The 22,312-nt window shown below is 43.6% G+C and overlaps 1 protein-coding gene across 3 annotated transcripts in view; it reads left to right on the top strand.

The window, feature by feature from the left end:
* LOC109421283 (pseudouridylate synthase RPUSD2) overlaps positions 1–22,312 on the top strand; it is a 646,492-nt gene that overhangs the window by 575,485 nt on the left and 48,695 nt on the right. For all 3 annotated transcript variants that reach the window (XM_062850211.1, XM_029852879.2, XM_062850210.1), the window contains exon 7: positions 14,055–14,275. In XM_062850211.1, the coding sequence (XP_062706195.1) occupies positions 14,055–14,275 (221 nt within the window). The remainder of the gene's footprint in view (positions 1–14,054; positions 14,276–22,312) is intronic.

The following is a 22,312-nucleotide window of genomic DNA, read 5'->3' as shown; positions in this document are numbered from 1 at the left end:
TGGTGAGAATCCTCCCAGGACTCTGGTGTTAATCCTCACAGGATTCTGGTGAGAATCCTTCAGGGATTCTGAACAGGATCCTCCCAGAATCCTTGTGGTGAGCATCCTTCCTGAATGCAGATGAGAATTTTTTAAGGATTCTGGTGAGATTTCTCACAGGATTCTGGTGAGAATATTCATTTGATTATGATGTTATACCTCATGGGATTTTGGTGAGGATCCTAACACTATCTTTGCAACGTTTTCTTGTGCACTCTTGAGGATATCCTCTTTCCGACGAATGATTCTTCTCACACATTGTCGATGATTTTCTGTAATAACGAGATTTTCAGCCTTAGGCTATTTCGCGACCCACGCTTCACTTCCCTTCCGAAGGAAGAACTCACATTTTGTGAGTTTGTCGGGAGTGAGATTCGATCCCAGGTCCTCGGCGTGAAAGTCACGTGCCTTAACCATCACACCAGGTCCGCTTCAATACCGATGAAAATCCATACTCACTCTCAATGTGACTCCATCTCTTTGGATACGTATCCTTACATAATTGGTGTGCATGCTTCTGTGCTTCATAGAGCAAAGTTCGATTTATAAAGCTGAAACCAAACAGCATAAATTCTCATTTTAAGTCAAACCGAAAAGCACTATTTATAGATATGGCTTGCCCCCTTGCCAACCCAGACCGCTCCCAACAGAAAATGCGTTCTCCGTGAAACTAGTCTGCCAAAGTCAGTGTTTGGTATCTCTGTGTGCTTTCATAAAGTTTCCCAAAATAAATATTAACCCATACATGGCTGCTTCTGAGCTCATTGGATAAAGTGACCGGTCCACAACGACCAAACTGGCAACTAGACCTTCAACAAGTCATCGATTTTGCTGACCATCTTATTCGGAAAAACATCGTCGCCGGCTGGAACACAATGATCTTTGACTAGAATTTGACTTTGAAACTCTTTGTGCCTCTTTCCATCTCGACATCGTTTTACAGTGTATAGAGCACAAACTGCCTGCCCCATCGCATCATCGCAAGGGTTCATTTCCATTTATTGAACCCCTTTTTGTGAAAGCAAGGATCAGAGTTGACTTAGGGACCCTCACAAACCATCCTTACAAGGCACAGCAAACACAAAACCGATTTTATCACGGCGATGACGACGAGGATGGAACAAGAGCCGACTGAATGCAAACACAAGGGATGACCCGGATCCTGCTCCCATGTCGTTCCCATTGCGTGCGATAACGGACGGAAAAGATTATCTGCCAGTCGTTCCTTCCCCATCGTAATTCTCCCACCCCCCGCACCAAGCCTCATTCATTCTTATTTAGAAGGGGTACTTTGGAAATAGCTTCACCCTGTTCCCTGTTCTCGTTATCATTCGGCAGGGCTTGTCTGTGCTGGAGGGACCCAACGCAACGACTTTGACAGTGCGATTTTCATACGGGGTTCAGGTCAATTTATTGCCTGACAGTTGATTAGGATCGTTGTTCAGGCAGGCAGTCAGTGGCGGTCCTGATCCGTCGTCCCATTCCGGGAAAATGACGGCCTCTGAAGTGCACCAAAGTGGTTCAGAACCAAACGATGACGATGCTCACCGGACACGCCAAACGTCGCGTCGTCGGCAGCATAGGCACAATTAACTTTATCTCTTCCAGTGCGCGTTTCTGGCGGTAGGTAATTACCGCCATCGGAAACATTTCACCCGCTGAAGGCGTCTGCTGCAGCCATTGCGTTGTTGGAGGAAATCTAAACGGTGACACGATATCGAAATTCAAATTAATTTCAGCCTTCGATTTGGAAGCCGCCGGAAACTATGAGCCGCTGATATCTGCTTTTGATTCAGGGGTTCCCGAATCTTTTTCTATGGAGAATCCCCCCTAGATTCTGACGAGAAACCTCTCTGGAATCTGTTGCGAGTTCTCTCTGCATCCAGTGATCCTAAGAATCCTTTCGGGATTCTGTAGAGAATCCTCTCTGGATTCTGTCGAGAATCCTCTCTGGATCCTGTCGAGAATCCTCTCTGGGTTCTGTCGTGAACCCTCTCAGGATTCTGTGAAGCATCCTCTCAGGATATTGTTGACAATCCTCTCAAGCTTCTGTGAAGAATCCTCTCCGGATTCTGTGGAGAAACCTCTCCGAATTCTGCGGAGAATACTCTCGGGATTCTGCGTGAAATTCTCTCTGAGCTCTGTGGAGCATCCTATCTGGATTGGTGAGAATCCTCACAGGATTCTGTGGAGAATCCTCTCAGGGTTCTGTGGAGAATCCTCTCAGGGTTCTGTGGAGAATCCTCTCAGGATTCTGTGGATAACCCTCTCAGGATTCTGTGGAGAATCCTCTCAGGGTTCTGTGGAGAATCCTCTCAGGATTCTGTGGAGAACCCTCTCAGGATTCTGTGGAGAATCCTCTCAGGATTCTGTGGAGAATCCTCTCAGGATTCTGTGGAGAATCCTCTCAGGATTCTGTGGAGAATCCTCTCAGGATTCTGTGGAGAATCCTCTCAGGATTCTGTGGAGAATCCTCTCAGGATTCTGTGGAGAATCCTCTCAGGATTCTGTGGAGAATCCTCTCAGGATTCTGTGGAGAATCCTCTCAGGATTCTGTGGAGAATCCTCTCAGGATTCTGTGGAGAATCCTCTCAGGATTCTGTGGAGAATCCTCTCAGGATTCTGTGGAGAATCCTCTCAGGATTCTGTGGAGAATCCTCTCAGGATTCTGTGGAGAATCCTCTCAGGATTCTATGGAGAATCCTCTCAGGATTCTGTGGAGAATCCTCTCAGGATTCTGTGGAGAATCCTCTCAGGATTCTGTGGAGAATCCTCTCAGGATTCTGTGGAGAATCCTCTCAGGATTCTGTGGAGAATCCTCTCAGGATTCTGTGGAGAATCCTCTCAGGATTCTGTGGAGAATCCTCTCAGGATTCTGTGGAGAATCCTCTCAGGATTCTGTGGAGAATCCTCTCAGGATTCTGTGGAGAATCCTCTCAGGATTCTGTGGAGAATCCTCTCAGGATTCTGTGGAGAATCCTCTCAGGATTCTGTGGAGAATCCTCTCAGGATTCTGTGGAGAATCCTCTCAGGATTCTGTGGAGAATCCTCTCAGGATTCTGTGGAGAATCCTCTCAGGATTCTGTGGAGAATCCTCTCAGGATTCTGTGGAGAATCCTCTCAGGATTCTGTGGAGAATCCTCTCAGGATTCTGTGGAGAATCCTCTCAGGATTCTGTGGAGAATCCTCTCAGGATTCTGTGGAGAATCCTCTCAGGATTCTGTGGAGAATCCTCTCAGGATTCTGTGGAGAATTCTCTCAGGATTCTGTGGAGAATCTTCCCAGGATTCTGCGGAGAATCCTCTCAGGATTCTGTGGAGAATCCTCTCAGGATTCTGTGGAGAATCCTCTCAGGGTTCTGTTGAGAATCCTCTTAGGGTTTTATGGAGATTCCTCTCAGGATTCTGTGAAGAATCATCTCCGGATTATGTGGAGAAACCTCTCCGGATTCAGAGAGAATCCTCTCCGGATTCTGTAGAGAATCCTCTCCAGATTCTGTGGAGAATTCTTTCTGGATTCTACGTAGAATCCTCTCTGGACACTGTGGAACATCCTATCTGGATTCTGGTAAGATTTTTCTCAGGATTCTGTCGAGAATCTTCTGTGAAATCTGTGGAGAATCTTCTCCGGTTTCTGTAGAGAAATATCTTGGGATTTTGTGATAAATCCTCTCTGGATTCTGTGCTTCATTCTCTCAGGGTTCTGTGGAGAATCCTCTCAGGATTCTGTGGCGAATCCTCTCAGGATTCTGTGGAGAATCCTCTCAGGGTTCTGTTGAGATTCCTCTCAGGGTTTTATGGAGAATCCTCTCAGGATTCTGTGAAGAATCCTCTCAGGATTCTGAGAAGAATCATCTCCGGATTCTGTGGAGAAACCTCTCCGGATTCTGTAGAGAATCCTCTCCGGATTCTGTGAAGAATTCTCTCTGAATTCTACGTAGAATCCTCTCTGGACACTGTGGAACATCCTATCTGGATTCTGGTGAGAATCTTCTCAGAATTCTAATAAGATTCCTCTCAGGATTCTGTGGAGAATCTTCTCCGGATTCTGTAGAGAACCATCTTAGGATTCTGTGGTCAATCCTCTCAGGGTTCTGTGGAGTATCCACTCTGGATTGAGTCGAAAATCCTCTCAGATTCTGTGAAGAATCCTCCTCAAATTTTATGAGGAATGGTCTCTGGATTCTGTGAGGAATTCCTTCTGGATTCTGTAAAACCCCTCTCCGGATTCTGTGAAGAAACCTTTCCGGATTCTGTGGAGAATCCTTTCCGGATTCTGTGGAGAATCCTCTCTGCATTCTGTGGAGAATTATCTCAGGATTCTGAGGTGAATCCTCTTTAGATTTTGTGGTGAATTCTCTCTGTGATTCTGCGAAGAATTCTCTCAAGATTGTGTAGAGAATCCTCGCCAGAATCTGCGAGGAATCCTCTCCGCATTCTGTGAAAACTACTTTCATGATTCTGTGAAGAATACTTTTCGGACTCTGTGGAGAATCTTCTCCGGATTCCGTGGAGAATCCTCTTAGGATTCTGTGGCGATTCCTCTCTGGATTCTGTGCTAAGTCCCCTCTTGATTCTGTGGAGAATCTTCTCTGGATTCTGTGGAGAATCCTCTCTGGATTAGGTGGAGAATCCCTTCTGGATTCAGAGGAGATCTCTCAAGATTATGTGGAGAATTTCCTCCAGATTCTGTGGAGAATCCTTTCCGGATTCTGTGGAAAACCCTTCCAGGATTCTGTGGAGACTCCTCGGCGGATTCTATTGAGAATCCTCTTTAGATTCTGTGGAGAATATCCTCCGGATACTGTGGAGAATCCTCTCAGAATTCTGTGGAGAATCCTCTCTGTATTCTGTAGAGAATCCTTTCAGGATTCTGTGGAGATTCATCTCGTGATTCTGAGGAGAATCCTCTCATATTCTGTGGAGCACATTATTTGGATAAATTTGAGAATTCACTAGGGATTCTGTGGAGAATCGTTTTTAGAATCTGTGGATAATACTCTCCAAATACTGTGTAGAACACCTTCTGGATTTTGTAGGAAATCCTTTCCGGATTTGTGGAGAATCGTCTCCGGATCCAATGAAGAATCGTCTCCGGATTCTCTGGAGAGCTCTTTCCGGATTCTGTGGATAATCCTCTTCGGATTATATGTAGAATCCTCTCTTGATTCTGTGTAAAATCCCCTCTGGATTCCGTGGAAAATCTTTTCTAGATTCTGTGGGAAATCCTCTTCGAATTCTGCGGAGATTCCTTTTCGGAATCTGCGGAGATTCATCTCCAGATTATGTGGAGAATCCTTAAGGATTATGAGGAGAATTCTCTCCAAATTTTGAGGAAAATCCTCTCCAGAATCTATGGAGCATCCTTTTCGGATTTTATGGAAAATATCCTCCGTATTCTGTGGAGAATCCCAGCATATTTTATTAATCCTTTCCAGGTTATGTGTAGAGTCTTCTCCGGATTGAGTAAATCCTTGTTTTCTGTGGAAATCCCTCTCCAAATTCTGTGGAGAATTCTCTCCGGATTCTACGAAGAATCCTCTTTGGTTTTGTAGAGATTTCTCTCCGGATTTTGTAGAAATCCCCTCAAGATTATGTGGAGAATCCTTTCCTGATTATGTGGAGCGGACTCCGTGGAGATTCGTTTCCGGATTTGGTTGAGAACCTTTTTAGGATTCTGTGGAGAATACTCTAATGATTCTGTGGAGCATCCATTCCGATTTCTGTGGAAGGATCCTGTATGGATTCTGTGGAGATCCTTATCTGAATGCTTTTGAGAAGCTTTCTCGGAATCTGTGGAGAATTTCTCTTCAGATCAACTTGGGCAGTGTTTCCGTATGTTTTAGAGAACAAAATACTTACCAGTCTGTTTCCAAAACAGTTGAGAATCTCTGCCCATGTCAATCTCATTTCCATCCTCGCTCGTCGTCGCAACATCCATGAATCGGGTGTGTGTGACGACGCGATGACTATGACCTATAGGTGCTGGCGTGAAATTATACAATTCCCATTGCTGCTGGTGGGTATCTAGCACCTCAAGCACCTCCTAGACTCGTGATAGAATTATCATCCTTTCCGCATTGTGTCTCTTAAGCTTGGTTTCGTTTCGTGACTTTTGGGAATTTCGGGGAAGTACCTTCAGGTCGTTCTGTTGGGAGGTTCAGTAGTGTGCCGATTGGGCTCAGGCAATGAATGGCGCAGCGGCACGTGAAGGTGTCGTCTGGCGTTATTGGCTTCCAGGAAGCGGATAAAACTGCAGATTTTCTGTGGTCCCAGGCAGGGATGGGAACACTCACTTTCAAAGAGTTACACTCACTTGCTATTTTCTCAGCTCAGAAGCTTGCAATCAAGAAACGATGTATGGACGACTTTTGGCTTGTGGTTTTGTCTAAACCTTTCCGAATAGAGTAGAGGTCGCACACGAATCCCAAAGTCGTAACAGAGCTGTGAAAGCAACTCTCCACGAGGTGAGTGTAATTTACATTCACCTCGTGGAGACTTGCTTTCGCAGCTCCCTCACGACTTTGGTATGCGTGTGCCACCCCGACTCTATTCGGCAAACTTTTAGACAAAACCACAAGGCAAAAGTCGTCCATACACCATTTCTTGGTGGCACGCCTCTGAGCTGAGAAAACTGCAAGTGAGTGTTCCCATTCTTGAAGGAGGAATGGAATAGGAATGGAATAGGAATGGAATAGGAATGGAATAGGAATGGAATAGGAATGGAATAGGAATGGAATAGGAATGGAATAGGAATGGAATAGGAATGGAATAGGAATGGAATAGGAATGGAATAGGAATGGAATAGGAATGGAATAGGAATGGAATAGGAATGGAATAGGAATGGAATAGGAATGGAATAGGAATGGAATGAGTACGAAATAGAAATTGTTTTGGAATGAAATGGAAATAATTTGAACAGAAGTGAAGCACAAGACCACTAGACGGCAAAAAAATAGAGAAATAGTAAAGTGCAAAGAATGTCCTTGAATATTCCTATACCTGATCCTTGAACGTGAATCCTATCTACATAACAAAAGATTCGGTGAACAAAATCTCCATTTTTCACACCAGCAAAGCCCTTTCAACATCTTCAGACTTCGCCAATCGATTCCAAACAAGCAAATCCTCCTTCCGGAGTGTTTGTAAGTACACACAGTATTTTCCCAATCGATGATACCGGATGGTAGTCAAATACCACGGAACACGCCAACATCGCCTTCCCTACATAGCAGCGGGAACACTGCCAAAAGCAATGAAATAACCAATCCCGGAACAATGCGCTGCTCTATTATGTAAATCGGAAACAGCATCGTGCAACAGCAATAATAAAATCTCGTCGTTCGCCTTGTCGCAGAAGTTCTTACCGAGACAGAGTCGAATTCAAGGACCGACCAGAACTACACCAAACGACAACCAGCGATCCGGCTCTGCTTACCCGCCTCACACCCACAGCCAGCAGCCGAATCGTATAAATTCAAGCGAATGTGACGGATTTTAAAATGGGTTTTCTGGAACATGTCCTCACCCTTAGCACCAGCGCCGTCAACAACGGCTTCAATGTTGTTTCTGAGAACTGAGCTTCGAGCGAGTGGACGCGACGCAGCACCATCGCATCCGCCTGATGCCCCCGATTTCGAAAACCCAATGGCTTCCGGATGGTCGTCGTCGTTTGTTCGATTTAAGCGTCGCGTCGGTTTCTTATTCCGTGTTTTCGCGTTGCTATAATCGACCTCGGGACCCGGGACCGGAGGGGGTCAGTCACCCATCTATCTTCCGATTTCGGAACAGCAACAAACGAAGCCAAAAATGCAAGGACATTGCCACCCATACAAACCCCATTGTGAATGAATTGTTGAACTCTTATCGGTAAGCCGAGAGTGAAAACAGAAACAGGATGTTTCGACTTGGATTGTATGTATACATCTAATCGAAGATAACATGTCTGTAGGATTGGCAACCCTTACGAAGAATAATCTGCTCCGTCTGTAAATGATTTGGGAAATTAACTTCGAATTTTGTGGAAAATTTTCTTTGGATTCTGTGGAGAACCGTCCCAGGATTCGGTGGAGAATCCTCTCCAGATTTTGTGGAGAATCCTCTGCAGATTCTGTGAAGATGAGAATCCTCTCCGGATTCTGTGAAGAATCCTCTCTGGATTCTGTGGAGAATCCTCTCAGGATTCTGTGGAGAATCCTCTCTGGATTCTGTGGAGAATCCTCTCTGGATTCTGTGGAGAATCCTCTCTGGATTCTGTGGAGAATCCTCTCTGGATTCTGTGGAGAATCCTCTCTGGATTCTGTGGAGAATCCTCTCTGGATTCTGTGGAGAATCCTCCCAGGATTCTGTGGAGAATTATCTCCGGACTCTGTGGAGAATCCTCTTCGGATTCTGTGGAGAATCCTTGCCGGATTCTGTGAAGAATCTTCTCCGGATTCTGTGGAGAATCCTCTCTGGTTCCTGTGGAGAATCCTCTCCGGGTTTCATGAAGAATCTTCTCCGAAATCTGCAGAGAATCCGCACTGGATTCTGTGACGAATCTTCTCTTCGTATTATATGGAGAATCCTCTGCGAATGCTGTGAAGAGTTCTCTTCGGATTCTGTGCAGAATCCTGACTGGATTCTGTGAAGAATCTTCTCCGAATGGCGTTGAGAATCCTCTCCGAATTATGTAGAAAATCTTTTCCGGATTCTTCGGGAAAGTTTCAACGGATCAAGTGGAGTATCTAATGATAATCCTCTCCGGATTCTGTGAAAACTCCTCTCTGGTTTCTGTGGAGAATCCTCTCTGTATCATGTGGAGGATCCTCTACGGATTCTGTGGAGAATCCTTTTCGGATTGTGTGGAACATCCTCTCTGGATCCTGTGGATAATGCTCTCCGGATTCTGTGGAGAATCCTCTCTGAATTCTGTAGAGAATCTTCTCTGGGTTATGTGGAGAATTTTCTCAGGATTCTATGGAGAATCCTCTTAGGTTTCTGGGTAGTATCCTATTGATATCCTATCGCGATTCTGTGGAGAATTCTCTCGGGATTTTTTGGAGAATCCTTTCCGGATTCCGTGGAGAATTCTCTCGGAATTCTGGGGAGAATCCTTCCAGGATTCTGTAAAGAATCCTCTTCGGATGCTGTGGCGAACCCTCTCCGGATTCTGTGGCGAATCCTCTCCGGAATCTGTGGAGAATCTTCTCTGAATCCGTGGAGTATCCTCTCCGGATCTTGGGGAGAATCCTTTTCGGGTTCTGTGAAAAATCCTCTGGATCCTGTAAAGAAGCATTTTTTGGATTTTCTGGAGAATTGTCTCTGAATAATTTGGAAAATCCTCTCCTCATTTTGTGTAGAATTATTATCGTACCTATTTTGAAACAACAATCTGTCAATCCTTCTAATGTGTAATCTACGACTGAATGCAAAGAGATGCAACCAACAACGTCTGGCCGAAACCCGATGACAACAATGCAATCGGAGTCGGACGGAGGCTTTGCTTTTGTGTCCGTCTGTTGCAACGGCCTCTGGGTGCATGCACCCAGTCCTGAACCATCATTCCGCCCCAAACTGGAACCGGAAGATAAATAAACAAATGGTAAATCATTGTTGTCACCTCAAGGGTCCAGAGACAGAGAGCCTCCCCCAGAGGGAGGGAGGCAAGAGCAATGAAGCTGCTTCCTATTCAGGAGGAAAAAGAATGGGGATTTTATGCGATCAGATTTAACTGAATGATTGATTGGGATCCAATGGATCCCAAAGAGTTGGAAAGTTTTCCTGTCAGGGGAAGGACACAGATTTTTTGATCGGAAATGGTGAGGCGAAACTCTGAACTCGGTGATGATTGTGGAGCCAAATATTTTTGTTTTATTTTTGGAGATCCATGATGATTTTACGGATGATGATGATTTTTCTGTTGAGACTTCTCTCCGGATTTTGTAAATAATCTTGTCTTAATTCTGTGGAGAATCCTCTGTGGAAATTTGGTACTCCATTGTACTCCAGTGGTACTCCAGTGGTACTCCAGTGGTACTCCAGTGGTACTCCAGTGATACTCCAGTAGTACTCCACTGGTACTTCGCTGGTACTCCACTGATACTCCAGTGGTACTCCAGTGGTACTCCAGTGGTACGCCGTGGCACTCCATCGCACTCCGTAGTACTCTGTTATACTCTGCGGTTCCTTATAGTACTAAATGGTACTCCGTGCCTCATGGTACACCATGCTACTCTACGATACTCTATGGTATTTTTTTCAGAATTTTTTTTTTGAACAATTATGCCAAACATTGATTGTGCTTATCTGAAATTATTTATAACAATAATTTTGGAATGAACTTATACAAATTGATTTGAATATCACCCAAAAATCATTTAGACATACACTGAATTTGAACATCAATACAGCGCCAACGCTAAAAGTTCAATATCCGCTCTGAAAGGACACCAGACCTGATTGTCCCTCGTTAATAAATCATCAAAACAAATCCTTATTTGTGCCGTCCATAAATCAGTCTGGTCGTTACAACTGCACAGAAAAGATACAAAACCCAACGCCCGTCCATCCGTGGAGACTCCGTGCATTAGAAACCCTGGCGTTCGCGTGTTTCAAATTCTAAATTACGCCGCCCAAAACCGCAGACACACATGTCTGCACCGACACACCATTCACTACTGACTGCAACAATGCAATCATCGTCGGTGGAAAATCCATTTGTTTTGTGCCACCACCGTTAGAGAAACGAACCGATTGGTAATTGAATATTTTGGGGTTTACAATTCCCGGAGAATTGTAATGGAAACGGCATTGCGACATTCGGTGCTTTCAACGAACTTGGCATGTTGAGAAACAGTTTTGTTACACGCTTGGAAGTTACCATCCATTTGTATCGTGTTTGTTTCACTTGCAGGAATGTGTTTGAAACTACAACAAAAGAACGAGTCATTCCTAATTACTGCACCACAAACATAAAATAAGCATTAAAAATTACACAAGTTATAAACAAAATCACGAACTGACTGATTCTGTAAGAATCCCCTCCGGATCCTGTGAAAAATTCTTCCCGGATTCTGTGCAGAACCCTCTCCAGATTCTGTGGAGATTCCTCTCCGGATTCTGTGGAGAATCCTCTCTGAATTCTGTGGAGAATCCTCTAAGAATTCTGTGAAGAATCCTCTCGGGGTTCTGTGCAGAATCATCACCGGATTCTATGGAGAATCCTCTTCGAATTCTGTGGAGAGTCCTCTCCGGATTCTGTGGAGAATCCTCTTTGGATTCTGTGGAGAATCCTCTCTGGATTCTGTGAAGAGTCCTCTCCGGATTCTGTGGAGAATCCTCTCCGGATTCTGTGCAGAATCCTCTCCGGGTTCTGTGGAGAATCCTCTCCAGATTCTGGGGAGATTCCTCTCCGGATTCTGTGGAGAATCCGCTCTGGATTCTGCGGATAATCCTCTCTGAATTCTGTGGAGAAGCCACTCCGCATTCTGAAAAGAATCCTCTCCAGATTCTGTGGAGAATCGTCTCCGGATTCTGTGTAGAATGCTTCCCAGATTATGTGGAGATTCCTCTCCAGATTCTGTGGATAATCCTCTCCAAATTCTGTGAAGAATCCTCTTAGAAATCTGTGAAGAATCCTCTCGGGATTCTTTGAAGAATCCTCTCCGGATTTTGTGCAGAATCCTCTTCAGATTCTGTGCAGAACCTTCTCAAGATTATGTGGAGAGACTGTGGAGAATCCTCTCCGGATTCTTTAGATAATCCTCTCCGGATTCTGGCATGAATCCTCTTCAGATTTCGTAAAGAATCCTCGCCAGATTCTGCAAAGAATCCACTTCAGATTCTGTCGAGGACCCTGGCCGAATATGTAGAGAATTCTCTCCGGATTCTGTGTAGGATCCTCTCCGGATTCTGTAGAGAATCCTCTCCTGATTCTGTGGAGAATCCTCTCAGGATTCTGTGGAGATTCCTTTCCGGATTCTGTGGAGAATGCTCTCCGGATTCTGTGGAGAATCCTCTCAGGATTCTGTGGAGAATCATCTCAGAATTCTGTGGAAAATCTTCTTCGGATTCTCTGGAGATTGCTCTCCAGATTCTGTGGAGAATCCGTGTAAGAGTGCTCGAAGAAGAATAATCTGAAAGTAGACTCTCCTCCATTTGAAGTGTACTGCAAAAAGTAAGATGAGAAGAAGCGTGAAGAATCAGATTATCATCAACAACCACGCTCTACAGCTGGAATAATCTAGCACTTATATTATACCACTATCATCGCGTCGTCTTCGTCGGCATCGTCGTTTTCTAAAGCGAAGAATAAATTGAACTGGAAAACTTTATCTACGTTTCGCGCGCCTACAAGGATCCTAAGAAGCATCGACGGACGGCGGTGGCGTATCGCTTGCACAAAGAGCCGGCGGCGGAGGAAAACCCCGAAGTTTTCCTTTTCCCGTTCGTGAGCGTGCTGCGCGGGTTGCGTTGTTCAGGGGTGGGGGGGGGGGGAATGAGGCTGTGTTATTTCAATCACGACTACACTTCGATGCGGGCTGCAAAATGCGCCCGCCGATCGAATGGAAACGACAGGTCTCTTTCTTCTATACCTATGGAGCTCTGAGTGGCTGCTGGCTGCGCTGCACGCAAGAAGATTGTGGTTTTCGATGCAGCACAACAGAAGCATCGTCTGTGATGAAGAGGCTGACTGGCTGCGTTCGTTAGTTTACTATTCAATACGCTAGACTGGTTGCTGCTGCTGCAGCTTCTTATGCTTGATGATGCGAATTGATCCGAATTCGATGAAAGCTGGAAACTAGAAAACAAATTTTCAATAGGAAAAGTTTATCTGAAGAAGGCGGTATATTCCTGTTTCGGATTTGTGCATTAAGATGTTAAAGGATCATCGTTGAGAAATGTGTTTTTAAAAGGATATGAAAAATTGAGAATTGACAGAGGGATTTCCTGAATATTTCTTCTACATTTCTTTAAACAGAGCACTTTAGGTTGTCGTTTTTGTTGACTTAACTAGATACACATTGTCTAGACAAAAGCTATCAAGTTAGATCGTAATGATGTGCTATGATAACAAACTTTTTTTTTAAACCGTTACGACTTTTATTACCCAAATTACATCGAATGAATTGGTATCTTCAAAAAAAACTTTAGAAAAGGACCCACTCGAAGACACCACATTGGTAATAAGTACCCGCCCACCCATGTTACAGACACTGTCATACTAATTAAAAGTGATTATCTTCTTTCAACCGCCCATAACATTGTGGAACAGATGCCGTGAAAGCAGCTTCCAAGAAGCATAATCATTTCATTTACCTCGTACCGGAGACCAATTAACTACGTACGAAAAAAGCACTCTCATCTGCGTGAGCTGATAACGCCAAACGGAACCCCAATTTACCCACGGTGGTATCCCTCCTCAAAAGCCAAATAAAAGAACATCCACGTAAACAAACCTTACTATCACGGAACCCAACGGATGCCGTCTGTTTACCTTCACCGCTAACCATTATTGTGCCATCGCAGCGCTACCCAACCCATCTCTCGTTTTTATTTTGTTTTCCTTAGAAGTTCCCTAATCTTACCTCTGTGTGGAGATTTGTCTTGTGTACTACTAAACGCTTCCTTTCTGCTGATTGCCAACAAAAAACTAACTTACCTCACTTTATCTCACCACCGAGACCGAGCCTTTAATGTCGCTTTACCTTTTCATAATTAATTCACTGTGATCCCCCTTCCATTCTCCTCACCACCCAACCGCTTGGTCCAGATGCACTCACTTCTGGACCATTTTCCCATTGTTTGTTTTGATTTTTCCCGTCCCCGTTCTCTTCTCAAATATATCTCTTCTTAAAAATAATTAGTATTAAATTATTCAACTAATTATACCGATCCGTAATCAGTTATGCAAATTCTAGCCTCTCCGTGACCAGCCGACCATTCCGATTTAACGCTTTGTCTTTTTTTCCTCCAATTTCCTTCAACAACGAAAAAACAACCATCATCACCGTTTCGTCACGATCACAACAACAGGTCCATCCGTGCGGTCGCTACCGTCACAATACGGTCGTGTTCATCCTGGCCAAGGAGTACAACCTGAAGAATCTGCGGACCATCCACCGGTTGGATCGGTTGACATCGGGGCTGCTGCTGTTCGGGCGCAGTCCGAAGAAGGCCCGCCAGATGGAGCACCAGATTCGGAACCGACAGGTGCAGAAGGAGTACATCTGCCGGGTGGAGGGCGAGTTTCCGGAGTGAGTATATGAGTTTGTAACATTCGTTTATTTCAGTGATCCTCAGCCTAACTGTCTTTGCGGGCCAAAATTGAATTTTGGAAAGAAACTGCGGGCCGCAAGTCATTTAAGAGTTAATTTTCAATGATTTTCAAGATTTAACATAAAATACATTTGTTTGATTTTTCGGAAAGTGTAAAGAATAAGCATTAGTTAAAACTCACAAATAAAAAAAATATTTTTTTTTTAACATTGAACAAGAGCAAAAAACTAAACAACCTGGAGTTATCAAAATATTTTATTTAACTTGGAAAAAAATTGAAAATCGTATGGTATTAAAAACACAAAAAAGTTTTTGCAGTTTTTTGGCATTCATAATGTTGGAAAAATATTTCAGACAAGCTACACAAAGTAGCTAGAACAATATGGACCTTTTTATGAATATTGTGGATAAACTTTCAGCGTACTTAAAGCGCAAATTATATGTGCAGAATTGTGAAAGTCCTAGACACGAACACGGACAAATTTCTTGTAAAACCTCTGGATCCAGCTTTGATAAATTTCCGAATGGTGTTTCTTACTGCAGCTTAAGGATTTCGTGAGAAGTATTGAAAAAAAAAATCTAGGAACTGTGAGGTTTTTTGGGACTTCTCGTGGATTTTGAGAAATTCCAGAATGATTTCTTTAGAAGACAATAAAGAAAAACCTGCGGACATGATTTTCTGAGCAATGTGGACAAGTATTTGTAGCCGATTTAGAATAGATATTTTAAGAGGAATTACCAAAAGTGTTGCTAGGAGAAAAATAAAGAGTATCTTGGCGAATCCCTGAAGTTTTTTTTTGCGAAATTCCGAAAGTTTGGACAGCACTTTTTTAAAAGAAATTATAGGCAACAATCCTGTCAAAAAAATTGAAATAGTTTCCTGGCAGAAGTGGTGAATATAAAGTGTATATAAGAAAGTTTTTTCGCCGATAAAAACAAAATTTAGCCTAAATTCATTATTTAGGCGAAACACATCGTTCTTAACAACAGTTTCGAATAATTTTGAAACAATATTCAAAAAATTAGCCTCTTACGATTTGGAAAACTTACGTGGGTCGCTTTCTTAAACATTTCAAAATTAGTTCGCGGGCCGCACAAAATCTGGTCGAGGGCCGCATGCGGCCCGCGGGCCGCAGTTTGGTGACCACTGGTTTATTTAGTATAAAATGTCAAAAATAAGCCATGCATTTTGATAAAATTTCTGAAAGAATCAAGAAGAAGCTTAAGATTATGGTGATTGTGGTGAAAATTCTCTCAAGATTCTGGTAAGAATCTTCTCAGGATTCTGGTGAATATCCTCTCAAGATTTTTGTGACAATCTTAGCAAAATTTTGGTGAGAATCCTTTCAGGATTCTAAAGACGATCCGCACATAATTCCAGTCAGAATCCTTACAGGATTCTTGTGAATTTCACCCAGGATTCTGGTAAGAACCCTTCCAGGATTCTGGTACGAATCCTCTCGGGATTCTGGTGAGAATCCTCACAGGATTCTGGTGAGAATCCTCTCAGGATTCTGGTGAGAATCCTCACAGGATTCTGGTGAGAATCCTCACAGGATTCTGGTGAGAATCCTCACAGGATTCTGGTGAAAATCCTCACAGGATTCTGGTAAGAATCCTCACAGGATTCTCGTGAGAATCCTCACAGGATTCTGGTGAGACTCATCACAGAATTCTGGTGAGAATCCTCACATGATTCTGATGAGAATCCTCACAGGATTCTGGTGAGAATCCTCACAGAACTCTGGTGAGAATCCTCACAGAATTCTGGTGAGAATCCTCACAGGATTCTGATGGGAATTCTCACAGGATTCTGGTGAGAATCCTCACAGGATTCTGGTGAGAATCCTCACAGGATTCTGGTGAGAATCCTCACAGGATTCTGGTGAGAAACTTCACAGGATTCTGGTGAGAATCCTCACAGGATTCTGGTGAGAATCCTCACAGGATTCTGGTAAAAATCCTCACAGGACTCTAGTAAGACTCCTCACAGGATTCTGGTGAGAATCCTCACAGGATTCTAGTAAGAATCCTCATAGGATTCTAGTGAGACTCATCACAGAATTCTGGTGAGAATCCTCACATGATTCTGATGAGAATCCTCACAGGATTCTGGTGAGAATCCTCACAGATTTCTGGTGCGAATCTTCACAGAATTCTGGTGAGAATCCTCACAGAATTTCGGTGTGAATTCTCACAGGATTCTGGTGAGAATCTTCACAGGATTCTGGTGAAAATCCTCACAGGATTCTGGTGAGAATCCTCACAGGATTCTGGTAAGAATCCTGACAGGATTCTGGTGAGAATCCTCACAGAATTCTAGTGAGAATCCTCACAGAATTCTGGTGAGAATCCTCACAGGATTCTGATGAGAATCTTCACAGTATTCTGAAAAGGATTACCACAGAGTTCTGGCAAGAATCCTGACAGGATGAGAATCCTCACAGGATTCTGACGAGAATCCTCACAGGATTCTGACAAGAATCCTCACAGGATTTTGACGAGAATCCTCACAGGATTTTGACGAGAATTCTCACAGGATTTTTTTGGGAATAATTTCAGAATTCTTTCAGAGGATTCTAACGAGAATCCACACATGACCATGAAGAGAATCCTCACAGGATCCTGATGAGAATCATCATAGAATTATGACGAGAAGCCTCACAGGGTTTAAAAAAGACACGGACACGTTCAATACTTCCAGTGAGCTTTTTCGCTCTTTGAAGGAAGCACGACACTAGACAACGGACTAGCATGCAACGCCCAGTGGCACAGCCGAAAACTTTTCCTGACAGCTGCGGCGGGAATCGAACCCGCGCTCCTCAGCACGATGCGACTAAGAGCTTGGTGACCCTAGCCACACGACCACGGAGCCGCACCTGACTAGAATCCTCACAGGATTTTGAGGAGAATCCTCACGGGGTTCTGACGAGAATCCTCACAAGATTCTGACGCGAATATTCACAGAATGTTGACGGGAATCCTCACAGGATTTTGACGAGAATCCTCACAGTTTTTTTTTGACAATCATAACAGAATTCTGACGAGAATGCTCAGAGGACTCTTACGAAAATCCTCATTGTAATCTAACGAGAATCCTCACAGGATTCTGACGAGAATCCTTACAAGATTTTGACGAGAATCCTCCCAGGATTCAGCCGAGAATCGTCGCAGGATTCTGACAGGATTCTTATGAGAATCACCATAGAGTGGAAACAAAAATCCTCGCAGGATTCTGACGAGAATCCTCACAGGATGCTTCTGAGAATCCTTACAAGATTCTCCTGAGAATCCTTATAGGATTCTTTTGATAATCCTTACAGGATTCTGGTGAGAATCCTCACAGGATTCCTTCGAGAATCTTCACTAGAATGAGGTGAGAGTCGTCCAGCATTTTGGTGCAAATTCTTCTTGAATTCTGGTGAAAAGCCTTCGACTATCCTGGGGAGTATTCTTAATAGAAAAAAGAATCAATGAGAGTATGGATAATTGTAGATTTTACCATATATTTGTGACAATTTTCAAGCATTCTTGCATATTTCTGATGACAAATTCCTAGGATTCTCATAAGATCCTTGTAGGTTTCTGGATGAAATTCTCTTGTTTTTTGTTTTTTTTTTTTTTTTATCAAAATGTTGACAGTGTTATTGATGAGAAACTTTTCAGGGTTGTGGTTATTTCTTTAGTGAATCTCACAGGAACCATTACAGCTTTTTGTTGAAACCTTTTACAGGAACTTCCATAAGAATCTGGTGTAAATCATCACTTGCATTACTTAAGGTTGCCTAGTTAGCTAATTAGTACACTTATCATGATTTCCGTTGCCGACATATTCTACTTCTGCCCGTTATCCCCTTGACAGAATATCATATTCCACACACTTCAAAGTCCCTCTCTTCGTCCTAAAAAGCAAACAAATCAACCACCATCATTCGTCACCCTTCCAACCCATCAAGCTCTAATCCAAGAAAAGAAGCTCATTCCGAAGCCCCTTTTCTCTTTTTTAGGAGGGATTTCGTCTTTACGACCACAAACAAGTGGCAAGCAGCTGCAACAGCAGCAGCAGCATCAGCAGCAACATGTAATGTAACATGGCTTTCCATTTTATTATTATTGCCCCAGCCAGCAGAGAGTATCAGGCTGAAACCATACCCAACTAGGAGGGAAGCCTTTTGAACTGGATCCAAAATTGGTGGTGCTTCCTTCCCGGCCGACGGGGCCGCACGCACACACTTCCGGACTCAACCCCCAAGCTGGCTCCCTGGCGAGTGTACTGCATGCACACATAGGAGCTTCTCCTTGGCTGAATTTCCCTGGTTGGCTTTATCTCGTGTCTTCCCAACGAAGCGTGATGAGGCTGCTGCCGGCTGGCTGCCAGCAGAAGAGGATTCACATGGGTTTGGGAAGCACCCACCATATGCGAATAGGGTTACGGATCCTTTGTTGAACTGTTACTCTATGTTAGGTCATCTTGATGTCAGTCTGATTTTTAAGGTGGCAAAAACCATTACAGGATTTCGATGATAATCCTTACAGAAATTTTATGAGCAACTTATTGGATTGGATTTTTTGTGAATATACTGAAAGGCTCATTTTGAGAAGATTTTCCGCATTCTTTTTGAGAATCCTTCTTTGAGAATCTTGTTAAGCTTCTGGTAGATATAATTCTATATTTCTAAGCAAATGCTCTTAGAATTTTGACGAATCTTTACATAAACCTGTAGTGAACCTGTTTTAGCTTCTGGTGAGAATATTTCCGCTTTCTGATGAGAATCCTCTCTGGATTTTGTCAAAAATTCTAACAAGATTCTGGTGAGAATCCTTCCTGAACTTTGGTGAGAGTTCATCTCGGATGGTGATTAGAATTTCTCCCAGATTCTGGTGAGAATCCATTCCGCTATGTAAGGATTGTCTTGCGTAAGGATTCATATCCAAAAGTTGGATCCATTACCCTAACTGCCACAGTGGTATGGCTGAAGCGCAGTAAAAGGCTGCAAAATTGGCGCGCAGCCGTGTGGGTAATTTAATAATCCCGATAAAAATCCAATACATGTTGCTTTTAATTGAACCCATCTCGTTGCAAATAACGCCGTTCGTTGTCGACCTTCGTTCTTGGGGATTGGGAAGGGGTTGAGCGCCAAATGCAGCACCCACAGCCTTCGACGAAGGATCTGATGGATGTATCTAGGGTAATGAAATTGATTTTTTTTCTCTGCATCCTTCAGTAAGAAAGAAGATTCCCGTTGAAGCCATGCAATACACACAGATTCTTACACATGCTGTCTTTCCATATGTGAGAAATTGCTATACAGGACCACCCTCCAACGTTCCTCGACAGCCGCCAGTGGGTGGCGTCATCGCAGGATAATGGAGCCAAAGTGCTCTACGGGGTGGAAATTGATTCCGGAATGAAATCACGGATGTCCCTGCTGCTGCTGCTGCTGCTGCTGCGGCTGCTGATGATGTGATACAGGGGTGAGCAGTTGGAAGGCAATGTGGGTTATTGACCTGACCTAGAATCGAGTCAGAGCACTAGCGAGCGGTCGAAGGTTCCTTCTGATGAATCTAATTAGGCTCACCGCAAGCATTACGTCTTAATCTCTTTGTATTAGCACACCGCCGGATTGCCTGACAGTTTACCACCACATAGATCAAGGTACAAGTTTGGTCAGCCCAGAAGTAGCGAGACAGCGGAATAAGATAAATGGGGCTACTAATTACATGACGAGATGCGGTACTGATTGCGAAGAGATGAATTGAGTTATGTGGAAGTCTCACCGAAGCCCTGTTGAAATTATCAACAGTACCCAGGACGACTTTTGATTCACCAAACTTTAAGGATCCATCAACATGAGATTTATATACATTTTTTTATGTGAACCTTAGAATCCAACTAAAATTATTAATACTCAGAAAAAAATATGTAATTAAAATTCAGCGAGAAATCATGCACATAAAGGGAATGCTAGATAGAGTTAGTGCATTTTTATATGAGATATAGTGTAAAATTACATTAACATCGTGTAAATTTCCGCCAATCATCATGGACTATAACCGGTTACGTGACTATTAGCGGAAATTTACACGATCGTAACGTAATTTTACATGATTTCTCATGTAAATATACGCTAACTCTAGCATTCCCCTTATGTGCATGATTTCTCGCTGAATTTTACATGATTTTTTTAATCTGTGTAATCAACAGATTCCTGTGAGGATCTTTACCATCGTGTGAGGATTCTCACCAGAATCCAGTGAGGATTCTCACCAGAATCCTGTGAGGATTCTCACCAGAATCCTGTGAGGATTCTCATCAGAATCCTGTGAGGATTCTCACCAGAATCCTGTGAGGATTCTCACCAGAATCCTGTGAGGATTCTCATCAGAATCCTGTGAGGATTCTCACCAGAATCCTGTGAGGATTCTCACCAGAATCCTGTGAGGATTCTCATCAGAATCCTGTGAGGATTCTCACCAGAATCCTGTGAGGATTCTCACCAGAATCCTGTGAGGATTCTCACCAGAATCCTGTGAGGATTCTCACCAGAATCCTGTGAGGATTCTCATCAGAATCCTGAGAGGATTCTCACCAGAATCCTGAGAGGATTATCACCAGAATCCTGAGAGGATTATCACCAGAATCCTGAGAGGATTATCACCAGAATCCTGAGAGGATTCTCACCAGAATCCTGAGAGGATTCTCACCAGAATCCTGAGAGGATTCTCACCAGAATCCTGAGAGGATTCTCACCAGAATCCTGAGAGGATTCTCACCAGAATCCTGAGAGGATTCTCACCAGAATCCTGAGAGGATTCTCACCAGAATCCTGAGAGGATTCTCACCAGAATCCTGAGAGGATTCTCACCAGAATCCTGAGAGGATTCTCACCAGAATCCTGAGAGGATTCTCACCAGAATCCTGAGAGGATTCTCACCAGAATCCTGAGAGGATTCTCACCAGAATCCTGAGAGGATTCTCACCACAATCCTGAGAGGATTCTCACCAGAATCCTGAGAGGATTCTCACCAGAATCCTGAGAGGATTCTCACCAGAATCCTGAGAGGATTCTCACCAGAATCCTGAGAGGATTCTCACCAGAATCCTGAGAGGATTCTCACCAGAATCCTGAGAGGATTCTCACCAGAATCCTGAGAGGATTCTCACCAGAATCCTGAGAGGATTCTCACCAGAATCCTGAGAGGATTCTCACCAGAATCCTGAGAGGATTCTCACCAGAATCCTGAGAGGATTCTCACCAGAATCCTGAGAGGATTCTCACCTGAATCCTGAGAGGATTCTCACCAGAATCCTGAGAGGATTCTCACCAGAATCCTGAGAGGATTCTCACCAGAATCCTGAGAGGATTCTCACCAGAATCCTGAGAGGATTCTCACCAGAATCCTGAGAGGATTCTCACCAGAATCCTGAGAGGATTCTCACCAGAATCCTGAGAGGATTCTCACCAGAATCCTGAGAGGATTCTCACCAGAATCCTGAGAGGATTCTCACCAGAATCCTGAGAGGATTCTCATCAGAATCCTGAGAGGACTCTCACCAGAATCCTGAGAGGGTTCTCACCAGAATCCTGAGAGGATTCTCACCAGAATCCTGAGAGGATTCTCACCAGAATCCTGAGAGGATTCTCACCAGAATCCTGAGAGGATTCTCACGAGAATCCAGTAAAGATTCTCACGAGAATCCAGTAAAGATTCTCACGAGCATCCAGTAAGGATTCTCACCAGAATCTTGTGAGGATTAGAAGTGTTCTTTAAGGATACTCACTGATTCTCATCATAATTCTGTGAGGATTCTCACCATAATCAAGTTATGATTCACACCAGAACTCTTTGAGGAATCTCACCAAAATCCTGTGAAGATTATCACTAGAATTCTGCAAGTATTCTCGCCAAAATTCTGGGAATATTCTATGTAAGGACAGTCATATAAATCCAGTGAGGATTGCCGCCAGAATCCTGTGAGGATTCTCACCAGAATCCTGTGATGATACTTACTA

Source organism: Aedes albopictus, chromosome 2, assembly GCF_035046485.1.
Source record: "Aedes albopictus strain Foshan chromosome 2, AalbF5, whole genome shotgun sequence".
Taxonomy (NCBI): domain Eukaryota; kingdom Metazoa; phylum Arthropoda; class Insecta; order Diptera; family Culicidae; genus Aedes; species Aedes albopictus.
Note: the sequence above shows the minus strand (reverse complement) of the source record. Positions and strands in the feature narration are given on the sequence as shown.